Source organism: Dipteris shenzhenensis, chromosome 9 (genome assembly GCF_047967505.1).
Source record: "Dipteris shenzhenensis isolate YYH24624 ecotype China chromosome 9, Dip_SZ_1.0, whole genome shotgun sequence".
Classification (NCBI taxonomy): Eukaryota; Viridiplantae; Streptophyta; class Polypodiopsida; order Gleicheniales; family Dipteridaceae; genus Dipteris; species Dipteris shenzhenensis.
In genome coordinates, this window is record NC_141604.1 from 30,791,728 (window position 1) to 30,809,367 (window position 17,640).

Below are 17,640 nucleotides of genomic sequence, written 5' to 3' on the forward strand. Positions count from 1 at the left end.
CAGCTGTCAGTAACTCTGCACCTGGTGGAGTACTGAAATTTGATGATGTTGTGGGTAGCTTGTTGGCCGAGGAGATTAGACGGAAGTCTATGGATGGCAACAAGCAAGATGCAGCCTTAAATGTGCAAAGGGGCAGATCACACAGGGGGAAGTCCCAAGAAAGAGGGAAGTCTCGTAGCAAATCCAGGGCACGGAACATTGAGTGTTACCATTGTGGCAAGAAGGGCCATATGAAAAAGGATTGCTATAAGCTGAAAAGAGAGCAAAAGGATAAAAAAAAGAATGCAAATTGGGGTGCAAAGCAAAAGGAAGAGAGTCCAAGGGAGGACAAAGGAAAAGTGAAGATCGAGGAGATCAATGCAGTCACACGTGATAGTGATAATGATGTTCTCTTCATGTCTAGTTTATCTGCAGAGTTGCTTACCACTTCAGATGATGCATATTCCCAGGATTGGATTTTGGATTATGGTGCTTCATTCCATGTTACTCCCCATAGGGAATGGTTCTCCACTTATGACAGTGGAAAGACAGGTTGTGTGCATCTTGGAAGTGACTATGCATGTGACATAGTGGGAGCAGGTGACATAAAGTTTTCTTTTGCAAATGGGTCTGCATTTGTTTTGAAACATGTGAGACATGTGCCTAAGCTGACCAAGAGTCTTATTTCAGTGGGTCAGCTAGATGGTGCTGGTTTTCACACCACTTTTGGCTTTCAAAGTTGGAAAATTCAAAAGGGCTCTATGCTTTTGGCCAGGGGTGCCAAGTGTGGGACTTTGTATCCCTTACATGTATCAGGGGTATTTGATCATGTTGTTGCAATAACCGAGTAGCCAAGCACTTCTTTGTGGCATTGTAGGTTGGGGCACATGAGTCAGAATGGAATGAAACTCTTATGTCGTTTGGGTTATGTACCGCATTTGAGTTTCTCTGATTTTGAATTTTGTGAGCACTGTCTCTATGGGAAGCAGACTAAATCAGCCCATAAAAGAAGGGGAAAGAAAGAGTTTGAAATGCTTGATTTGGTGCATTCAGACGTATGTGGTCCCATGCCTACACAGTCATTAGGCGGGGCTGAATACTATGTGACATTCATTGATGATGCAACTAGGAAAGTTTGGGCTTATGCTATAGCTCGGAAGAGTGATGTGTTCCAGGTATTTCAGAAATGGCTGGCCTTGGTTGAGAATCAGTCAGGTAGAACGCTTAAATGCCTACGGACTGACAATGGTGGAGAGTATCTCTCTCATGACTTTCAGCATTTCTGTGATAGTCGTGGGATTAAGAGGGAGCTTACATCCCCTTGTACTCCAGAGCAAAATCCAGTTGCAGAAAAGATGAACCATACCATTCAAGAAAGGTTGCAATGCATGCTTTCCAATGCAAGTCTTTCTGGTGGTTTTTGGGCTAAGGCAATGAAGACTGCAGTGCATGTGATCAATAGATCACCTAGTGAGTTTGGATGGTGGTATTCCTGAAGAGGCATGGAGTGGCAAGAAGCCCTCTTACTCTCATTTGCGTATATTTGGGTGTGAGGCATATGCACATGTGCCAAAAGAGCTTCGAAAGAAGCTAGATCCTAAGTCTAGGAAATGCATCTTTCTGGGTTATGGTGAAAGTGGAGAGATGGGCTATCGTCTTTGGGATCTAGAAGCAAAGAAGATCATACGCAGCCATGATGTGGTCTTCAATGAGAAGAAGATGCATAAGGCACCCATGAGGGATGTGGAAATGAAGAGAATCACTTTCCAGGATGTGAATCCACCTGCATATGTTGATAGGCAGCAAGCTGTCCATGCACCAAATGTGCAAGAAATGGTACCACCAAGTACTCCCACCGGTATACAATCAAGGGTAGATGATGGATCATCTATTGGTGGAAATGATGAGCCAAATGTGGCTGATATGCAAGTGGGACAGCAAGCTGAAATGCCCTTGAGAAGATCATCTAGAGTGTCTAGACCGCCTGATAGGTTTGTTCCAGGGGTAGACTATGTGATGCTTACTGATTGCGGGGAGCCTTCTTGCTATAGAGAGGCTATGATGCGTGAGGATCAACGCAAGTGGGAGTATGCTATGCAATCAGAGATGAGTTCACTTATGAAGAATAAGACTTGGGACTTGGTTTCTTTGCCACATGGAAAGAAAGCATTGCCATGTAAATGGGTCTACAAAATGAAGGTCACAGGTGATGATGTGCCTAGGTACAAGGCCCGTTTGGTTGCTAAAGGGTTCAAGCAAGAGAAGGGTGTGGACTTTGATGAGATATTCTCTCCGGTTGTGAAGATGACCACACTTAGATGCATGCTTGGACTAGTGGCATCAGAGGATATGGAGCTTATGCAGATGGATGTCAAGACAGCTTTCTTGCATGGGGATTTGCATGAGGAAATTTACATGGTGCAGCCGGAAGGCTTTGAAGAAAAGGGCAAAGAGCATTTAGTTTGCAAGCTAAAGAAGAGTCTCTATGGTCTTAAGCAAGCACCTAGAGAATGGTATCAGAAGTTTGATGCTGTCATTCGGTCCCAGGATTTTAGAAGGAGTGAAATTGATCACTGCCTCTACACTAAAAGGGCTAAGGATAATAGCCTGATAATCTTGGCACTATAAGTGGATGATATGCTATTGGCTAGCAAGAATACTTATGAGCTAGATGCATTAAAGGCCAAGTTGCATGAGGCCTTTGATATGAAGGATTTAGGACTTGCAGGTCATATTCTTGGTATGCGCATCACGCGTGATCGGAGTAGGAAACTCCTTTGGCTTTCACAAAAAGAGTATGTTACAAAAGTATTGCAGCATTTCAATATGGAGGGGGGGAAGGCAGTGAGTACTCCATTGCCTCCATATGTGAAACTGAGTCATACAGATAGTCCCAAATCAGATGAGGAGAGGGCTATGATGGCCAAGGTTTCTTATGCATCAGCAGTTGGGAGTCTTATGTATGCTATGATAGCTACTAGACCAGACATTGCATTTGCAGTGGGAGTTGTTAGCCGGTATATGGCTAATCCAGGAAAGAGGCATTGGGAGGCAGTTAAGTGCATCATGAGGTACATGAAGGGTACCAAGGAGATGTGCATTTGCTTTGGTAAAGGAGACATGTGTGTACTTGGGTACACAGATTCAGACTATGCAGGGCATGTGGATAGTAGGAGATCCACTTTTGGTTATGTGTTCACCTTTGCAGGTGGTGCAGTGTCGTGGATGTCTCGCACACAGAAGTGTGTTGCTTTGTCTACCACAGAGGCTGAGTATGTTGCAGCCATAGAGGGTTGCAAGGAGGCTATATGGCTTGATCGGCTAGTGGGAGATTTGGGGATTCATACAGGTGTACCAACATTGCATAGTGATTCCATGAGTGCTATTCAGCTAGCACGGAATCCGGTCTTTCATGCAAAGACCAAACACATTGAGGTCAGGTACCATTTCATCAGGGAGGTACTTGAGGACAAGCGCATAGAGCTTGTCAAGGTTCATACAGATGATAACCCTGCAGATATGCTGACGAAGAGTCTACCTAGTCAGCGGTTTGAGTATTGTCGTGTATTGATGGGCATTGGATAGTATGCTCACTAGTTGTTCTCTCTTAAAGGCACATTATCCTTTAAGTGGGAGGTTGTGGGCGTTAAAGGTCACTGTGCCTTAACCCCAGTTATGTACAATACTCAAACACACATATAAATGAATGAAAAAGAAGATTAGGGTGGTTCTGCACCCACCAAAACTTGTGTGGCTCTCTGTCTCTCTCTCTCCTTCTTCCGTTCTTGCTTCCGTTGAAAGCACTCTCAACGTGTTGTGGGGGTTAAAGGTCATTGTGCCTTAACCCCGGTTATGTACAATACTCAAACACACATATAAATGAATGAAAAAGAAGATTAGGGTGGTTCTGCACCCACCAAAACTTGTGTGGCTCTCTGTCTCTCTCTCTCCTTCTTCCGTTCTTGCTTCTGGTTGAGAGCACTCCGAAGTGGTTCACATACTTTGCCATGGATAGGCAGATTGAGATTAGGAGGATCTCCTCAAAGCAATGCAGATAGTGGTATGCAAGTATCATAAAAAGGAAAAGAGAAAGTAGATCAGCCCATGGTTGATGTGAATGCAGGTCACTCTTATGTGGATGGTGAATCCAGTGGCTCAGAAGAGCCTTGATGATGAGCTGGGTATTCCTTCTATTGTTACACCTAGAGTAAGGAAGACAAGGGATGTTTTGAGAGCACTTGGTAGTGAGCCTATTTTGTGTAGGTCTACCAGAGCTAGGTATCCTATGGATAGGCTGAAATATGCTGGATTTATAGCCATTCACTATGCCTATATGGTCAAAGTGATACATGAACCAAAACCCACTTCTTTTGAGAAAGCCATGGGAAAAGAAAAATGAGAGAAAGCCATGTGAAGAAATGGATGCCTTGGAAGCAAATGCTACATGGGAATTGGTGCCTTTGCCTAAAGACAAGAATGCAATTGGCTACAAGTGGGTTTATAAGGTGAAGCACAATGCAAATGGTTCTGTGAATAGATCCAAGGCAAGATTAGTCGTCAAGGGGTATGCACAGACATATGGCATTGATTATGAAGAAACATTTAGTCCGGTTGCAAGGATGGCAACTGTAAGAGCAGTCATTGCTATGGCTGCATCAAAGGGATGGTCTTTACATCAGATGGATGTAAAGAATGCCGTCTTGCATGGTGATTTGCAAGAAGAGGTCTATATAGAGCAGCCACCACAGCTTATGTTCATGTTGTTCATCTTGAGTTTGTTTGCAGGTTGAAGAAAGCCTTGTATGGCTTGAAGCAAGCACCTAGAGCATGGTTTGACAAGATAGGACAATATTTTTTCACTATTGACTTTCAGATTTCCAAGGCACATTTACACTCTATGTGAGAAAAACAGAGAAAGGTATTATGCTGCTATCAGGTAGCTGACATATTCACAAAGGCATTAGGCGCATTGCACAAGTTTAGAGACCTGCTTGGTGTGTACGAATTGGGATTGAGCTCGACGGGGCATGCTGAGATATCGAGCTCCACTCGTGATATGCCAGGGTGACTGTTGTGCATTTATGTGACCGACTTGTTAGCTATAGATGCGGTTGGTACACCGCCCATGAATAATAGTTGGATGACAGCTATCTTTATGTACTCTAGTTAGTGGCTCAGTTAGTATGCCACCTTAGTTAGTTGAGTTTGGCTTGAGACCCACATATAGGGTTTACCTATTCCTTTTGTACGAAGAGAGTTCTTTTGGCTTTAACAACTAAGAAGAGGAAAATTGTTTTCAGCCTCCACCTTTGTATGTATTCTCCCATTGTGTATGTGAGAAAGCCACAAGTGAGACTCCTTCCTTCTCTCCGACTCTCTTCACACCAACCGCATCTGTAGCTAACAAGTTGGTGACATAAATGCACAATGGTCACCCTAGCATATCACGAGTGGAGCTCGATATCTCAACAAAAGGTACCTGTAAACCTTAATGTTTCTTCAGTTTGGGTTATTAATGGGGTTAAATCTTAAGTACATTGGGGTATGTGGAATTGAAACTAACTATTGTCCACCAAGTGGTAGATACTTGTTTCTATGTTCTTCCCACAGAGATGACTTATGAATATATGATCCTAGGTAGGACTTGGTGTTATGCTATAAATTGCTAAATTGACTAGAGAGCATGAACTACCACTTTCGCGTACGGTGCAAGAACCTCAGTAATTCTGCTATGTAAATACCATTCCACTCCCCCTATAGTACAACCACCTTCAAAAGGCAAGGAAGTTTAAAGGAAGGTAATTAAAAATCTCCAGAGACCTCTCATGCCCCCTAGACTGGTCCCTAGAAAGAAATCCATCCCAATGCCACTCAAAGTCCTAGCCATAATTGCAATAAAGGCAAACTTTTGCCACAAACTACTCTCCCACCTCTACTTCCCATGCTCATTGCCATGAGCAAGACTAAGAGATTCCATGAATAATGGGTGCACAAGGCTATCCTCCTTTATGCACAATGCTACAGCAAAAGAGGACAAAAGACTTGGATGCTTGACACCAAAGAAGGGTTTTTGACCCCTTCTCGCCCCTGCCAACACAAGTAGTTTCATAAAAAAGCAGGACACGATGATGAGCGATGACACAGAGATCGCCTTGCCAGCAAAGGACAGATTGCAATACTCCATGAGTAGAAGATTCACAAGTGTTGGGTTGCAACAAAGATCCTGAAAGACCAAGGCTACTATCAAGGCGACGAGTGATATGTTTGGGTCCCAGAGCTTCCAACAACAAAGAATACACAACTCACAACACTAGAATCATAAGGTAGCAACACAAGAACTTGCGTCAACTCCTGAGGTGAACCTACCCTCAAGCCTAGCATGATGGACTAGTCTGTGAGTCCAAGGGGTATCATAATCCCACATATAGTGCAACTCAAGGAGAAAGTCGCCAAGGTGACTGATGGAGAAACATAATAACTGACCCCTAAAAGTGAGGTAGTTACACAAGAACTTTCATCCAACCCAAGAACCTGCCCTTGCTTGGTGTATAGCCACACAAGAACCCAAAGAAATTGTTTCAAGGGAGGTCCATCAATGTGAACGCTATAGTGGTGATACATACCTAACAACCAGGATGATGAATAAAATCATCACATGCTGTACCTGGTTGATGACAAGGTATGCTGCTATTCAGAATTTAACTCCATTGCATTCTACATAATCGACCCTTCATTAGGTGCACAATCATCAAGTCTAGGTCTAGGTGAGTCTGTACGATAGTCATATCACCCAAATGCACTAGCAGCTCACAAGTCCTTGATAATCACAATGCACACAACCAAATTCATGGTTAGCATTAGGTGAATATGGCCAATACATTTTTGCATTTTTGATCCTTGCACACTGACCTTACAAGTCTATGTATTGCCAAGTTTGTCTGCCTCGTTTTTTCTCCTAGGCATCACCCTCAGCTTTCAACAGCCTCCTCAACAACTCTGATAGTGGTCAAAATTCCCATTTTCAAGCCTAACCGATACCCATCACCTTACTGCTAACCCATTGACCGGTGCCATAGACTCATCCTGTCGGATTATTGCCATACATTGTCATCCCGTTGGATTGTCGCCTAACCACTAACCCACCGACTGGTGCCATAGAGTCATCCCACCGGATCATTTCCATATACTGTCATCATGTTAGATTGTCGCCATATACTGCCATCCCGTGGGATCGTTGCCTTACCACCGCTAACCCACCAATTGGTGCTATATCTCCAAGCCTCTGACTTGTAGTCTTAGCCATCTTGCTGGATCGTTGCCATAATGCTATCCCCCAGTCAATGGGATACTGAAAACTATAAAGGACCCCTTATCCCCTCGGATCGTCGAGTTAGCAAAAACAGCTAGACTGTCAATTTTTGGCCAAAATTTCCACAATTTTCTACCCCCTTCCATAGTTCCATACTGAATGTTCTCTGTCTCTTCCTTCTCCATAGACTCATTCATTATGCACCTCTCCTCCTTCTTCCCAATGGATCCTAAAAACAAATTCTTCGAATTCAAAAGAGAAATCGGCCTCCATGCCCCCAATCTAACACCTACCAATCCATCTCCCCTCGGTTCATCTGAGTCCCCGAGCACTCCCTCAAGATCAATCAAGATGCCTTTCAACGTACTTGCACAACTGAACTATGAACCAAGGAGGAGATTAGTACTTAGCAGATCTCTCAAGAACCAACAGTAGTGTTTGCCACCCCGCCTTCTCGATCATCTAAGAAGCACATGCCAGCTCCAGCCGTAGGAAGAATACAAGGTCGTTAGGACACTGGCACACTCTCAGCTCAGCAAAGCCTAGCTCCAACAACTTGACAACTGCACCATCCACTCCAAATACGTTTATGAGGGTTAGGACTATACCCTCTATTACCACAATGTGGCTGCCTACCAAGTGTTGAAGGATCCTGAGGTGCAAGAATCCTTGGCAGACCGGCTGCCCTACCACCTTAATATGAAGCTACTTGGGGAGTTCATCAGCACTTATAATTCCAATTTGCATGCCTACATACTCCAAGATGCAACACAGACCCCCCCACTTCCACCATCTCAATGTGGATGTAGTGTGCGCAGCCTTCGGCCTACCAGTGGTTGCAGAAAAGTATACGCACAAGAAGAATTTGAACGAACCCCTTAGCAAAATTTGCAACTATGGCAGAAAGAAAAGCAAGGGCTACATCAACTTGTCTGAGCTCATAGTGCCAGAACTAGAGAAAGCGGCAAGAGTCCTCAAGCTATTGACAAAGGTCAAACCTACAGACTACCACCAGTCTAGAGTGCCAAACATACTCGCCAAGCTAGTAGAGCCACAAGTCACAAACTGGGTAGATTATTTCTGCACTCAGATGAGGGAGGACATAAAAACACATGGGAATGTCTTAGGTGACCCAATGCTTTACATGCCCATCATCTACCACGTGTTGGAACAAAAGCCGCTAGTCGAATTTGGGCTAGCTGGCAAAGAAGCCACAGGAGAAGTTTCATAGAAGAAGAGATAGTGGCGGCTAACCCCAAAAGGATTAGGATTCATCTAGGTTCGACCCCATCAAGCTGCCCTGCTCAATAGCCACTCGATAGCCAACTGAGGGAGCAATATGAAGAACATCAATTGTGGGAAGTCTTGGAGAGATAGAGACTTCTTGAGGCTCAAACCATCAACCCAAAGGCAAGGTGACAAACCAGGCCCCCATTGATGTGGACATGTTTCAAGGGGAAGATACAATTAAGATTGGCCTCCACCTTGGGGCAGAATCAGTTCCTCCCACCTCCTCTTCCCCCCATACTATAGCCACCACCCACATACAGGCCCAAGAGACATCCTCCATTGTCACTAGCTCCTCTTCCTCTCCATGGTCAGGGCTCACAAAAGACTTACATTTTTGTAGTGCACTTGAGTACCGAGTGCAAGGAGGTTACATCGTGATGTCTGTCAAAAATTGTCAAAGGCAGACAATATGGAGCTCCAATTATTGGAGGCCATGGCCCAACTTCCTCAAGTACTTTGCACCATTTTGTAGTGAAGGCAAGAGCATGCCACCCAACTATCCTCCTCTCTACTGTAGGCTTAAGTTAGGGCATGTGAAAGCCACACACTCATGATCGCCACATAGGCTACGCATTGGATAGAGTAGAGGAGTACAGAGCTAAGGTGGAGGATCTTGAAGTGACTATTACAAAGCTCAAGGATGAGCTCTCTACCAATGAATCCTTGGTTCAGACCATGATGGACTATTTGGACACTGTAGAATTAAGCCTCAGAACTACGGAAGAGTGATAGATACAGACCAAGGAAACGTATGCAAGGCATATGGAGGAATGTGAATGACAAATCTAGATGTTCCAAGACCTCCTCTCATAGGAGTGAACCCTCATCATCACCTTGTAGACTGGAAATGAGCAGATTCATACTTTTGGACACTTAGAGTAGCCCACATTGGAAGACATGGAGCAACAAGAGTTCACCATGTATAGGGAGGTCTCTGTATAGCTCACCACCTACACACTATCCCCACACACAATCACCCAAACCCTATAGATATACTTTGATGCTCTTCACGCACAAAATCTTATCTTCCACATCGATCTCACCGCCCCTCTCCCACCCAACACATTCCCTTCCATCCCTCGCCAAAATCTCGACTATTGTCACCCCATTCTAGTATATCCTACTTTTCACTAGATGTTCAACCCACTAGCTCAGTCCCTCTGATCTTTAGACCTTAGCCGCCCACCCCATTCTCTTAAACTTCTAGGATTGGTGTTGAATAATCATTGAGTCCACTAATTATCCATAGGACAATGACGTGATGTAGCTAGCCAAGCCCGAAGAACTGAGCCCATGGGTCTGTAGTCCTGAAAGCATACAAGCCAACATTGGCTAGATGCAGAGCTATGGCCATGCTTTGATAGTTCAAACTCAAAGCCATTTAGCTGCCTATCACTCCACGACCTACCATGCCCTTGGCATCATTTTTTTGTCCAACAGGGTGCTACAAGTTGTCCAGGACTCACATGAGTCCTTGGTGAGCAATTTCAACCACCCATCAATCCTATCCCGCTTCCCCGTCCCTACACAAACTAGCTTGAGTACTCCTCCAATTCCTCCAGCACTAGCACGACACAGCACAAAACCTCCTAGTCCATGTCATCTAATGCTCCTATTGACTTGCTAGATGAAGCTATCAATACCTTGATGCGGCCGGCCAATCTAGTTGTTAGGCCAATCGACCTTTCGACTGTAGGGGATGTAGAGGAGGACCCCATGCCATATTTTGATGATGATCTTGCTCCAGTGCCCCCATCATCACTTCTAGAATATATACAATGGCGGCCTGACCTCCAGTCCTTTAAGACTTACTCGACAGCACTCTCATGCATCACTGGAAGGCCCAACTCAAAGGCTCCCACCTTCATCTATACAAAATAATGGAAGTTTGCACCCTCACTACTTTTATCACTCAGTCCTTCAACGACAAGAGGAGAGCCAACCCAAAGTGCACATGTGGTGGTTATAACTTAGCCCCACACGCACCTATTCCCCTCATTGTTGACTCAGACGCAAGTCCCCAACCCCACTAGTACATCCCATTTTTTTCAAGGAGCAATTTTGGCACTATTATCACAATACACCCTTTAAATGGTGAATACATCTCCTCTATATGCCCATGGAATGAAGGTGGTCCTAGGCCCACTAGAGGGAGCTGCAAAAGTAAGATCCCAACATTAGATACAACTTCCCTAAGTACAACTTCCCCAAGGAGATGACGCAAGAAGGAATTTGCCCTCGCCTTCGATCGTTCGATTCAACGATACCTACAGCTAGGTACCTGACCCCACGATGGTTGTAGCAGTGCACTTCAACTACCTTATCCTCATGCTGCTCTGAGGTCTCCCCACCCATAGTCATCCAATTGACGACAAACTTCACAATCTCAACAACTAGATTTTCTTCGACCCCGACATTGGCCCCTCCCAATTCCAAGACTTGCGCCCTGTACCTTTGGGTCCAAAATCTCCATGGCCATCATATTTGTAAATGTTCGAGGACATGCATGCCACCCACTTCTAGAAGTACCAGCCTTATTTGCCAAGGATCACCCCTGGCAATTGGACTGCTATGCAGTATTCTAGATGGTCCTCTCCACTCACTACAGTGTAGCTCGGCCTAGCAATAGGAAGCGGGGCATGTTAATAGCCATTGAGCATCTTGAAGGATCTGGCTAGTCCAAACATATAGGTTTTGAGCCACAAATGGCTCAAGATCGAGGTAGTCATCGGGATCACCCAAATTGGCAAGGATAACACAAGAGCCATTTGGATCCTTTATATGGATAGACAAGAGCCATTTGAAGATAGAAGGAAGGTTGTGAGAATAAGCATATGCCTTGGCGCCATATGGGCCCAAGTAGTTGGAACAAAAGAGAGAGAGAGAGAGTGGTACAAGGAATAGGGTTGGCCCAAGTTTAGAGTTTGGAGTTTAGGGCTTAAGGCTTAGGTTTTAGGGTTTATGATGAAGATTTTATCAATCATTATCACCATATAGCTGACATTGTATGAGATTATGCTTTTGAACACCAATGTTTCATCTTTTAGGGTTTAGAGTTGGTGTTTAGGATTCAAGGCTTTATCAATCACTATCATTGTATTATTGGCATTGTGTTTCTAGTTGTTTCATTTACATCTAGAAAAGAAGTTTTAGATGATGAGTCATCATCTTCTAAGGGATCTATGGATAGTATATCTTCTATTGCTTTTACCACGTCATCATCACCATTGGAGGATCAAGTTTTAGATATTATAGATCCAAAAAATATAGGAGACTTGGGAAGGGAAGTAGAGATAGACATATTTGGAATGTAGGACTCGGTTGAATATATTGAAAATGTTGATGTAAAAAATACTTAATGAATAATTTATCATGGACAGAGCTTTTATTGCCTTGCCAATAAACTTGCATTTTTAAAATGACATTTCATTTTTTGATGTGATCATGCTTATATGAAGGCATTTTAACCCAAACTTGGTGTGGAAGTTCTCAAATATTAAATTTTATTTTCTAGCAAATGCACAAAGAAATATTCTTATGAGAAATATATAAAATCGCATTTTTATAAATGTTTAGCATTCTCAATGTCAGTATGGATGCCAATATTACCCTCAAGGTAAACACTATCAAGGTTGGCATATACAGGCCTGAATACTGGTGGAAGTATCCATGGTTATTCCAATCCAAATACTAGCATAAATATCGATGGTTATTTTAATGGATATACCTATGATGACTTGTTTATTGATGCTCAGCTACTTTTGTTATCAAAACATATTTTTTTAGTAAAAAAGAAATATAGGAACCTATTTAAGCATCCTAAAAGAATTACAAATAAGTGACAAAAATAACTCCTTGTGTAGTAGTATGACTTGGTGATTCATTAAGTTGAGTATTACAAAATTATTTTTCAAGAGTAATATTTATGCTGGAACTAAATGATTGGCGATTCATTGAATTAGTACCACTAAATGATTTGGATATTTTGTATAGGTAATGAAACAAACAATAGAATTGGAAAGAGTGTGTAGACATTGACTGAGGTAAGGTAGTGCATCTAGGTGTATGGCATTTGAATTACTAATCTATGCCATGGGCAATGTTGGAGAGGGCTTAAGAATTCCCATGGTTCTTAATCAGATATTATAAAAATTCCCATGATTAGCCACCTAGAGAGTGTAAACAATGTAAGCCCCCATGTTCATCTTATGTGTTGTGTGATCCACTTCTTGCAGATGGTGCTTGCGATTCAATAATATCCTTTTAGTTTCAAAACTATCTGCTAATTTTGTTTTTTTTCTTTTGTTAAAGAGAGGTATATCCTCAATGCAACATAAATGCCTTAGCAAAGAGAATCTTTGGTTCTTTCCAATATATAATTTGGAGTGCTTGAGATTTATTGGATCAAATGATGATGCAAGTAATAATTTACAGAGTTACACGATGTGAGGATTTAGATACATAGATCTTTTGGACAAAGACTATATATAGATTATGGATAAGACTATATATAGGTTACACCACGTGAGGGTTGGGGATACATGGAAGTCCGAGCAAAAATTATATAGAGGTCATGGATAAGAACAATGTCAACGAACACGAGGACATTCCAGTCAGGTGATTTGAAAATCACACATAGCAAGTGCAGTCAAAGTATATATGCATAATACCATCATTTTTCATATGAAGAATACAAAATACCAAAATTTCCATATGTAATTAAATTATTTTTCCTTTTATACGTGTACTTGATGTACTTCCATTAATAAAAGCATATAACTTTCCTTTGGAGAAAAAGCTTGAAAGCTACCCATTGATGCTCTCGCATATATTCCTATGATTTCCTTTTCTTGGTGCTTAAAGCACACCCATTAATAAAAGAATAGCCATTTCTTTGGAGGAAAAGCTTGAAATCTACCCATTGGTGCCCTTACATGGGCAATGCATATATTCCTGTGGTTCCTTTTCTTGTCTCTCACCCATAGATTTAAGATGTTAACTTTGGAATATATTGCATCACCTTTGATGCATGTGCACAAAGTGGGCCCCTTTAATTAAGGGATAAGACAATGAGGAAGGGATGTATCCTAAGCAACCCCTCTTAAAAGTTCTTAGTGAGCAACATAGATTGTGTTCTACTAAATGCTAGTGGACTATGTTTGCCCCTTTACATAGGTTGATAATAAGACAATGACGAAAGGATGATATCCTTGACCCCCTCTCTCTTACAAGTTCAAAGAGTGTACACCTATTCTAAGTTTATGGACTACAAGAAGTTACCTTGGACCTTTTAACATCAGGAAAGTGCATAAGGTCTTACCTAGATGCTAGGAACTTGGAAATATTTCCTTGGGTGAACTTAAGGAGAGAGAGCAAGTGGGGAAGGTAGGAAACCATTTCATTTAACCTAAGGACATCAAAAAGTGTGGAAACGTAAGGATGTGAAGGAGTAGGGGAGCTTAATGATGTGGAAGAGTGGGGAAGCTTAATGATGTGGAAGAATGGGGGAAGCTTATCCACAAGTGGCAATGACAAATCATGTGAAACTATAGGGGTAAGTAAAAGTCTATGTTAGCTTTGATGATATCTCATGATACCATTTGCACAAACCTCTAGGGTATTACTACATAGTATCATATATATCATTTGTGCTCATTGGGAATTACTAATGCAAAGCTCAAGCCTTTAAAATGACTTGTTTTCTTTATTCAACCTTATATATATTTTCCAACCTTCCAATAAAAATTAGTTTACTAATGTGGATGCACCTTTAGGGTGTATAGGAGGGGTAACTTTTGCTATAATGGGTTGGGCTCACACTTTCTAGGAGAAACTTTGAAAATGGTTTGTGGACCTATAACTATCTAGATGAAAGCAGGCTTCGATGGCTTCCTATTTGTGCTATCTCGCACTCAAATAGTAGCCCTCAAATAGTGCCTTATATTAAAGCCCTTGGAATATAAGTGGGTTCAAAGCATATAGTTACTGTGAATGCTAGTTAAACCTAATGTTATCATTGAGCATGAATTTATTCCATGAGAATTTGTATCGCAACATTAAGTGGCACTTCTCTTGAGAGTGTTGTTACATCTAGTTAATCAAAGCATATATATATTCACTCTAGTTACACCTAATGCTATCATTAACCATGAACTTATTCCATGAGAGACAAAATCTCTTTGTAGCTTACACTTGCTTTGACTACGCATTTTTTCGGTCACTTCGGTATGCTTTTACTCATTTAGTGAGAGTTCTTTGCTAAGGACTTTCTCGAAAGATCATGAGTCATTTTTAAGGCTCTTTTAGGCTCGAGGGCCTATCTAACTTAAAAGCGTAACTAGTGCTCATTTCGCTCTAGTTAGTGTAGAAGGTGTGGAGTTCAATTTAAGTCATCATCTCTTCATGGTGCCCTTGCTCTCCTCTACAAATGTGATCCATCTCTCCTTGTTGATATGAGTGAAAAGACGAAGGGAGCCTTAGAAAATGGCATGCCATAGACAAAGCCATCCTCCTACCCTTACTTTTTTGGACGATTGGATGCAAAAGAAGAGTTTCTTCACGCCATAGCCATCCTCGGAGACCTTCCTTTTCGCAATATTTAATCAGGATCCAAGCTCCTTCTGCAATAAATTCCTTCATTATGGGCGTGCTCGGTAAACTTTGGGACGATGTCGCCGCTGGCCCTGCTCCCTCCGACCACACCTACACTTGCCGTAGCCACAAGGCTTCCAAAGGTGGCTTCCTGAACCCCCTCCTCTTCCCTCTCCAGTCTCACTGTGGGTCTCATTGCCTCTTCTCTTGTAGATTTCGTTTCAAGTCGTGCCTTCATTGTTCATCTTTGAGGCAACGACTAGCGGAGTGTTGCTAAAGTGATCTTCTCTGAGGCATTCGCATATACAGCTAACAAGCTGTCTTACTGCTTGCAACGATGCCATTGTGTGACGTGATTTGACGACAAGCATCATAGAGAAGTTTTGACCGATGAACGCAGTGGCAGGACCTATAGTGTCTAAATCGACAAGGGTTGCGAAGTAGCTCTGGAGCACTGAAATTTTTAGTGTAACCGGCAGTTTTCAACTTTTTTTTTCCCCTCCTGCTTGTTGTAGATGAGGCAAGACGGCGAACGGTGGACCGAGGGAAGAGCGAGACCCTGACTATTCCAAAGCCACCTCCGTTGCGGAGCATGTCTCTTGAACGAGATGGATCGGAGCCATCAACGCCAACCGGGCCCTCTTCTCCTATGTCGCCTTCGCTCGCGTCTCCCGGCGGTAGTGTTAAACTTTGTGTTTAACGCGGTTGTTTTGTGGCTTTGCTTTGTGGTCAAGTAGGTCCTACTGTCGGTTCTGCAGATAGTTTGAACGCTTCAGGGAGATAGTCCAAAGTATTGTGCAAGGCAATACGCTCGTTACGCAGCGCTTATCCGCGCTGGCTTGAGCTCCTGGCTTGAGCTCATGCTGCGTTTATGAAGTTTGTGTTGCAGCAAGACCAAACGTTTGGCACGGCGTCTTTCATCCTGGTAGGAACCATAATATGAAGAAAATTGGGTCAGCTAAATTCGACAAGGCGCAGCCCAACTCTCCGACAGTCTACGACTGGTAATTCTATTGTGACCAATTTTGCGCCAGTTTTGCTTCGTATCTATATATGCTCCACAGAGCTGATATCTTAGCCATTGTTGTAACTCGTCGACATTGATCCTGTGCAATATTGTCTAAGCCGCAAACCCCCTAGCCTGTTGAATCTGGGCATTATCTGCTGAGTCGAGACTTCTTACCTTGATTTGGTTGCAACGTGCCTGTGCGTGTGCTTAGCATCTGAAGAGGCTTGTACACGCTCTAACTAGGGATTGGGGAGACATGTAAAGGACCGTTTCTCTTTTGTTGACGTCGACCTGCTGCTTCGATGTGAACTTGAATCGGGTGCAGGCTTTACAGTGAGGAGACGAAAACAAGCCGGCGTTAAGGTGCACTGATCTTAACACACCATAGCCATTTTCACATATGGCTAGCAGTTCGCATATATAAAGCTAGTCGGGAGCTTATTGATGGACGGAATTACATCACATGAATATGTATATACAATGCTAAATAATTCACGTTTTAATACATATGAAAGTCTAAAACCCAAAAAAGAGATCTACGTATAGAAATTAACTTTTGCTTAGTGTAATTTGTGCACTTTCCTCTTCGTTCGTCGCTTTAAAGTTTCTTGAAAGAGTAGTCTCTCATTTATAAAATTGTGAATTTTGTTGTTTGTTTGCCTTTTTCTAATGGCTTGAAAGTCTCTTTAACCAATCTTTACACCAAAAACACTTAAGGCTCTACCGTGATCACTCACTAGGTATGCAACGAGTGGTACTAGAACCTTTTCTTTTGTTCAAGCTCCATTGGGAGATGGGTGGGGAATTTTTTCTACGTTTTCTTTAGTGAATAGATATTTAGTGCAAGCAATGGAGTTAGTAACAAAAATTCAAAACTTTCATCATAGAAGCAAATTGAAATCTTTCTCTTGTAGGCATTTGCATTTCTCATGTTGAAATACTTTTATACTTTTGCTTTGTAAAGCAAGCATAATAACCAAACTTGGGTTGGGAGAGTCCTTTCAACAAAGTAATCACACACTTCACGATTCAAATGAATATCATTGACGCTTTTCCCTGATTTTTTATTGACAAGGTTGTATCATTGATATTAGTGTGAAGGTGCATTTGTTGATATTAGTGTCAATATCATTGTTGATATTACTGTCAATAATTAAAGGAGATTAGGTCAAGATTAGCGTTGAAAATATCATCAAACAATGCTTAAAACATTAATAGTGGTATTAGCATCGACATTTGCATCGATAAGGCTCTAGAAACGTCTCCAAAAAACATTGGTATTATCATTGACATTTGCATTGATAAGGCTTTAGAAAAAGCATAGCATTGAAAAACGCTTTCGATAATTTGTAGAGTTTAATGATTGACAATTTTGGACATGTGTGGGACACCCTATACCTTGTAAGTTGTAACAATGAGATTAGATGCAAATGTTTTTGTAATACAAAATATTTTCTAGGAG

The 17,640-nt window shown here is 42.3% G+C and overlaps 1 protein-coding gene across 2 annotated transcripts; it reads left to right on the forward strand.

Annotated features, from left to right (window-relative positions):
* The first annotated feature begins 15,002 nt into the window (after positions 1-15,002).
* On the forward strand, positions 15,003-16,696 carry LOC147898503 (auxin-repressed 12.5 kDa protein-like). 2 transcript variants are annotated; one of them, XM_087379913.1, is made up of 5 exons: positions 15,003-15,088; positions 15,172-15,312; positions 15,685-15,846; positions 16,059-16,173; positions 16,504-16,696. In XM_087379913.1, exons 2-5 carry the CDS (start codon positions 15,219-15,221, stop codon positions 16,538-16,540), a joined length of 408 nt encoding a protein of 135 aa, XP_087236039.1. In that variant the 5' UTR covers positions 15,003-15,088; positions 15,172-15,218; the 3' UTR covers positions 16,541-16,696. The 2 variants fall into 2 exon arrangements, with proteins under 2 accessions (XP_087236039.1, XP_087236040.1); XM_087379914.1 differs by lacking the exon at positions 15,003-15,088 and having other exon boundaries at positions 15,105-15,312.
* The last annotated feature ends 944 nt before the right edge of the window (positions 16,697-17,640 follow it).